Consider the following 7,793-nt stretch of genomic DNA (forward strand, 5'->3'; position numbering starts at 1 on the left):
AGTTATCCACCAACCTTTTGGGGGTGAACTATTTAAAATGTTGAAAGTACATAACAGCCAAATATAGGATTTCAAAATCATGTTTGATGCTCAATAGGGCATTTTCACAGCCATTTTCAGGTGGTAAAGCAGGAAATAAAGGAGGCGTAACCAATAGCATTAATGAGTTCCCTGCCACTGGAAGACCTAAATGGAATCGAAATACCATTAATTGGTTACACCTTTACCACCTTTACCACCTCAAAAGAGTTTTTGTGAAAAGGGTCTATATCCCAGAACTGTACTCAAAAACCTTTTCCGGGGTCACAATATTACACTTATACTTGCATAGTAAACCGATCAATTTTCACAATCAATATCACCAGTCTACTTTAAACTCCAGGACATATTCTCACATTTCAAGTTTAGAGGTTTTCATTATCATATTATTAAGGAATTTGTCAAAATTGCTTCATATTCCATGAACTAACAACAATGCTAACAACAACAATGTAATATACTAGTAGTTATTATAAAAACAAAAAACGTGCCCAATATTTAATAATTAAATTAATGTAATTATAGCACAGTAATTATTAAGTCAACAAAATTACTACTACTACTACTACAATACTACTACTACTACTAATAATAACAATAATATGATTACGATGATGACAACGATGATGATGATGATCTAATATTAAAAATAGTTATTTTGTTCGACTATTGTTGACATTTAATGGTGGCAAACCAAAATTTCGGACAACCAAAGTGGTTTTGAACTATAGATAGTTTGATTATTTTAGCAATAATAAGTAAAGGAATATACCCTATCTATGTTAATTGAGTGGATAATGTATCCATTATATATCAATCTAGTTCATTTGATTCCACTGAAAATGGTATAGGCAGGTATTGTGTATCAATTCTCATTCCTGACCCAGTTCTGCATCAACAGTCAGTTATGTGAGAGAGTTGAAAAGCTCCTCACATGGACTGCATGGCTTTGATTAATGGTGCTCATGATTTACCACCTGCTGTTTTAATGTAGCCACTGTAAGTAACTGATCTCAACATGCTTGCGTGAGCGGTGTCCCCATTTTAAATAGCTCCCTAAATGTATCATCTTTGGGGAGGTCATTTAAACCTGTATGTGTTCACATTTTGGCACAAAGAGAGATGGCCCAAAAATGAGTTGTTTACATCTCCTGGATGTTGGGTATGAATACTTTTCCATATACAGTATAGTGGCATTCAGTTGTATTACACCCAAGCAGAAACACGTGATTTTCTCAACACTGTTGTGACTGATAATATGTCCATTCATACAGTATAATCGAGATAGATGTATAATAATTATTCCCACAGTTATAACCCTTTTTTTAACCACTTGATTGAATATGCCCTACAAAGCTAGAGAACATTAATCACAAACTGACTAAAATTATTTCATTAATATATCATAGTTGGTATAGAAGTGAACAATAGCTATTATAATATGTATATTCCCTACAAAGCCAGAGAACATTAATCACAAATTAACACTTCATTATATACTGTCTATGTGTGTGTGTGTATATATATATATATATATATATATATATATATATATATATATATATATATATGAACTATATATATCTACACTATATATGAACTATATATGTGAACTGTTTATTAAATCAAATCTAAACTCTAGTCATTGACCTTCAGATGTTAACTTTTTGTCTTTGTGGGGTAGTAGAGGCACGCATATACAGTAGGCCTACCTTGTGGCAGATGCTATCGGTTTAAGCAAGGACTTTTTTAACAAAGATAATGAAGTGGCTTCAGATGAATGTTTGAATGGATCTTTGAAAGGGTAACATATAAGACACTGAGGGTAAAACGTTTGTGTTGAGGCTGCACACTGGCTGCCTATTTCCTGGTCTGATATCAGTGTGAGTTGGTGTGTCCTCCACATGAGAGCAACTGTTTGCCCAACCCCTCCCTTATGCATGCCATGGATTTGGGGCCCTGTCCAGAGACAACATGTGTCTTCAACACTTGGAGAGATCTCTAATAACGAGGATTATTATAATGCAAGATAAGGCTAATTCATTCATTTGCCTCTGAAAGCAGAGCTCATTACTGAGCACCCAGCTTACATCTCTCCGACCCTCTCAGACCTGGGGGTGGGAGGTGGAACAAGCTCTCGACAGACGAGATTCAAACTAATTCCATAGCTACCTCTAAGAAAGAATGGATTATAAATTATAGTAAATTCTTCTGGCTGACGGGCACCAGCTGCAGAAAGTATAGGCTATTTTTCTCCATCGAGGGCAGGCAGCTGTTTCAACCACAGGGCGGAGCATTGATGGCATTCTTACGTCCACAAATATTGTAAGTGCCACACATTTAATCAATAACGTTCAGCTGTCAACACGTATTGAGAGTGTCACAGGCCTGCAGGCACAGGGGCTACATGACACTCAAGGGGGCACCTCTTTCGTGTGCCCCTGATGTTATTATCGCACTTTTGTCACAGCTCAGAAACAGCGAGTGGCCCCATAGATATGTCTATGAGTGGCCCTACTAAACCAGCGGTTCTCAACGTGGGGTGCGGGGACCACCAGGGGTCGTTGAGGGGGTTCCAGGGGGTCCCCTGCAAATTGATGAGTTAAACTTCATTTACAACAAGTTAACACAATTAGAGAATGGAGACGAATGACTGTTCTGATCACATCGTCTCTTTGTCATGTCTCTAACTGCAACAGATAGTCACAGAGTTCTGGATCAAATCATGTATAAGTTATAACAATAAAAAAAATATTCTCAGATTTGAGTCTGAGAGAGAGAATCTCATCAAATGGGGGGTCCGGGGGGCTGTATTTTAATAAATGCAATGCAATGTTGTTTCATGGGTAAAACATTTTTTTTAGAGAATGGCCCCAAAGAATGCATGGAGGAGCTGTTCTTCCCCAAAGGTGCTGAACTTGTGCTTTTCAACTCTTGTGGAGATTAGTTTGATTGTTGTAACTTAATTTAATGCTGCAAACTGAATTGCCCCAGTGGCCAATGGGGACAACACAAGAGAAATCATTAGGGGTATTCCTTGGGACTCCCGCTCTCTCTCGCCCCCCCCCCCCCCCCTCTCCCTCTCTCCCTCTCTCCCTCTCTCCCTCTCAGCCCCCTCCCTCCTCTCTCCCTCCTCCCCCTGCTCTCTGCGCTCCCAGTCGCTGGAGCCTGCAGAGTTTTCCGTCCTGTGTCAGGGCAACATCGTTAACACAGACCACCTGACGGTAAGAACAGACTATGAAATGGAAGCAGTGGAGAAAACTCTCACTTACCGAGATGACACTGGACTGTACAGAAAGCTGCTCCCAGAGGACAAGGACAAGGACAAGGGTCGCGCCGAGACGACACAAAGCGACGAATCCAACTATGTGGAGCTGGAGAACGTGCTTGATATGAAATCAGACGTAGGCGCAAAATCTGTGAAAGTGACTTTTACTGGCGAGGGCAATCAGCTCGCTGTGATCAAATGCGACACTTTGAGTGGAGACGGGGACAGCAGTAAATGCGATGACAATGAGCAGAACCAACTCATTTCAGAGGGTTTGGTTGAAGAGCATTCAAAGGGCAAGTGGACCGGCCAGTGGGGGCCAGTTTCGGGTGAGCTTCCCTTGGAGACGCTTGGAAACGTTCCCAACGCCAATGTGGACTACTTTGAAAATGGGAAGCAGCTCCAAACCGAGCTCGACCCGACTAGTGATTGCAGTGAACACGTGTGCAGTAGTGATGAGTTGGACATGTATTTGAACAGCAAAACCGAGTCGGATGACGGTGCCAGCAGCGCAGTGCTGTCGGAACACTGTGAGTCGGACACGGTGGTGGAGGACGAGGAGGAGTCGCACTATATCACCACGCATGAGATCCAGCTGACGGAGCTCGACCACGACGTGGACTACGACCTGGGTCGAGGCACCTGGGACTTTGAAGACGACAACCTCGTCTACTCGTTCGTGGATTACGCCTCTTTCGAGAGCGACGAGACGCAGGAGGGGACGTTGATAGTGGAGGACAGGAGCCAGCAGGCGAACGTGAAGAGCAAGGCGCAGTCTAATCTTGGTGGAGCACTTGTCAGCACCACCGAGCAGGAGGAGAGTGATCTTTGTGACTGGGACAAATGCGCCAGCTCAGATGAAAACAGACAAATTCACCTGTCGATCAAAACCTCCTCCCGGGCGGTTCACGACAGTGACATCCATAGACAACACGTGGGAGACAGGAGCCGCTTCTTTTTTGCGAGCGCTGCAGACGCCAGAGCGGAGGCGGCCCTGTGCAGCGACAGAGCCCAGTATTTCATCCCCGCCCCGGGACGTCAGCACCTCGCCACCAAACTGAGAGGGAAAGACGTTAACGAGTATTCCAGCGGCGCGTCCAGCTCAATTAGTGAGCTAGATGACGCTGATAAGGAGGTGCGTAATTTAACCGCCAAGTCTTTCCGGAGCTTGGCATGCCCCTACTTTGATGCCATTAATCTAAGCACTTCAAGTGAGTCCTCGGTGTCGGAATATGGGCTAGGGTTAAACAAGTGGTCAGCCTACGTGGATTTAAATTATGGAAACATATCGCAGCAGGGGGGAGAACGGAGTGTCCTTGCGCGTAAAAGTGCAAAAGCAACGTTGGAAATGAGCAAGGCTGCAGAGAGCAAGACCAGACATGGTAAGTCTATCAACAACCTGAAAGAAACCAAAATATATGCACTGAATAAGAGAATGGTGAATTCTCCGCAAGTATCTTCTGAAGCATCCTCAGAAGTGATCACTCTGACCGAAACGTTGAATTTCCGCTGCAATGTTGAAGCGGGCGCACCTGAAGGGGCAAGGCGTCCAAAATGCTCCAAGAATGCGCGCTCCAAGGCTGAAGTGCATGAACACGCTGACGCCGGGGATGGTATGGGAGAAACGCACAAGAGGGCCATTTTTGCATCAAGTCTACTGAAAAATGTCATTTCCAAAAAGATGCAATTTGAGCAGGAGCGCAAAATGGAGAGGGGCGAAATTAGGGACACATATCCCACACACTCCCCGTGCTTTCAGTGCAAAGAAGAGGCCCTGAGAGAGAAGAGTCTGGGGAGAGGCTTGCACAGGCAAACCTCAGAAACAAACTCGGGATTCACTGTGAACTCTGCTGATGATCCAGGTGTGGAGGGCAGCAGGCCCTGCTCCTGTGAGCCAGCAGAAGAGGAGAAAAGCAACGACAACAATGCATTAGATGACTCAAATACAGCAGAGAAGGGACGCAATGAGAAGGAGTCCGATGAGCCTCCAAAAGGACACCTTAGCCGGAGCCAAAACAGTGCATTTAAATCCTGGAAAGAAGGCGAGCCAGAGCCTCAACAGGAGCTTGAAATGCCCACAGCTGTAAGTGACACACCGCCCACAAAAGAAACCACAGCAACGGAAGAATTAGATGCCAGCAACATGTTGACCAAACTGTCTCAGCTTTTTGTGCCAAGCTCCCAGCTCCTTTCCAAAGAGGAGGGTTTTGCAGAAGAGCTGTCTAGTCGCACACCTGTCACAGGCACACCTGTCACAGGCACACCTGTCACAGGCACACCTACTGGGCCGCAGTGTGAAAAGGAGAATGGAAACATGGTAGGAAAAGAGCAAATTGAGAATGGGGGTAAAGCACCTGAGATAAAGATTCGCCTGAGAAGTGTGAAAGAGAATAAAGGCTATACGCTGAATATTGCCAACCTGTTAACCCCTAAAATAAGTTATAACACTGTTAATACACTGAAGACAGCAGGTGAGCCCAAATACCAAATTCTGTCGGCATCACATAAAATTCCTTCCTTCACAGTTAGAGACATAAGAGACAACAAATGCAAGTTTCAATCGCCAATCTATCATGTCAGAGATGTGCGTAAACTGGTGAAAAGTTCATATCGCTTTGTTTCTTTGGACAATAGTGATAGTAAATTATGCCCCACTGCCCATTCTGCAGCAGCTGATGCACTCGAGGAGAAAGGCAGAAAGGAGCCAGTCAAGCATGTTCTGCCCTCTCCCATTGTGATTAAGTGCCATTCTGTCAAAACAAATAGCAACTCTAAGCAACACACTGCTCCAGCCGAGGCATCGTCACAGAAACAGGTAGAGGCGGGCAGAGCGTCGCCCAAAATCTCACCCGAAATCTCCAAATGTGAAACTACGCCATCATCACGTTGCCCAGCTAGCCGAGCGGGACCCGTTTTAACCAAGCCGCTCAATCCTGACCAATCGGAACAAAGCATCGAAGCCAAATTGGCAAAACAGAGGCAGGAAAAGTTGACAGCTGATGCGGCCGAAAGGAGAGGCGAGCCTAAAATCCCCAAACAGGCTGCGTTAGAGAAACTCAAAGCTGCGGTCAAAACAATGGAGCAGCTTTATGTGTTTGACAGGAATGAATGGAAGCGTAAAAGCCAAGCTCCTCAGCCCATCACAGACAGCCACGTGCTGTCACTCATTGCCCGGGAGGAGCAGGGGGCAGAGGAGGCGGGGACAGCAGCAGGGAGCAGTAGGCTAATTGACAGTAGGCTAATTGACTCTGAAGCAAACACTGACAGGCCTTCTCACTCTCTGGCGAACGCCCCAAAGACAGAGACGTGCAAGCCTCGAGAAGACAAGGGCCCTGTGAACATCATACATGTTCCGTATAATGAGGACACGTTTCGAACTCAATCACAGCCAAGTCAAACCTTTAGTAACAAAAGTGTCCTGCATTTTGGGAATAGCAATAAGACACGCGTCAGTATAAGTTCTCATATTCCACAAAGTTCTGTGCTGCAAACACGGTCTACTATGATGAGGAGCTCCGGCTCCAAGTCCCCCATAGCGCCACTGGCATTGAAAATAGCACCCCCAAAACATGGACAGGTGCACCAGGGAAAGGTCCAAAGCAGTCCCACCTTCCCCACACCGGCCCAGTCTGACTCTGAGAACTATTTGACCATACCGGGGCTGGGCTATAGAAATGAGTTCAAACTGCTGAATCGAGAGCAGGCGCAGCCTAATGTTAGTCAAGCCCACACAGGTGGCACCAAGAGACCTGAGCACTCCGACCAGCCTTCCAAAAGGTCTCCGTTCGTCCTGGAGTCTCCGTCGCTCGAGCACCCAGCTTCCACCATCTACCATCACTCACCAGTGCCGCAAACGCAGGTGCTATGCCTCTCGCCCATTGTCCCTACTCTGTCCCCCACCCCTTCTGGCGGAGACGGCATCCCGCAAGTCCAGCGGAAGATGCTGTTGGACCCCACGACAGGACACTACTACCTGGTGGACACACCCATACAGCCCGCCACCAAGCGGCTGTTTGACCCCGAGACGGGTCAGTACGTGGACGTGCCCATGCCCCATTCCCCCGTGGCCCCCGTGACCTCCGTGACCCCCGTGCCCATGTGTGTTTCGCCCTTGGCGCTGAGCCCGGCAGCGTACGTAGCACCCACCTATATGATCTACCCGGGCTTCATCCCCTCGCCCACTCTGCCAGCGTGTCGTGCCGGGGACGCGAGTGGAGAACACGTCAAACATGGCGGCCGACACTCCGGACAGGAGGCGGACGCGGCCGGTGCCGAGAGCCCGTATTACAGCGCGACGGGAGAGGCCGCGCCGCCGCCGAGGCCGCTGCAGCTGCCGGTGACTTTGGGACACGTTGGCATGAGGGCGAGGGCGGCGGCCTCCGAGAGGAAGCCGCTTATCAGCATCACGACGCAACAAGGTCCAAGAATCATCGCCCCGCCCTCCTTTGATGGAACAACAATGAGCTTTGTCGTGGAGCACCGGTAA

The 7,793-nt window shown here is 47.0% G+C and overlaps 1 protein-coding gene across 1 annotated transcript; it reads left to right on the plus strand.

The window, feature by feature from the left end:
* Positions 1-3,281: 3,281 nt before the first annotated feature.
* On the plus strand, positions 3,282-7,793 carry LOC310793956 (uncharacterized protein C4orf54-like; the record flags this gene model as incomplete). The annotated part of the gene is made up of 1 exon (XM_083655837.1): positions 3,282-7,793. The coding sequence occupies one exon, from the start codon at positions 3,282-3,284 to the stop codon at positions 7,791-7,793; it is 4,512 nt and encodes a 1,503-aa protein (XP_083511963.1).

This window comes from Poromitra crassiceps, assembly GCF_964638095.1.
Source record: "Poromitra crassiceps genome assembly, chromosome: 19".
NCBI lineage: Eukaryota > Metazoa > Chordata > Actinopteri > Beryciformes > Melamphaidae > Poromitra > Poromitra crassiceps.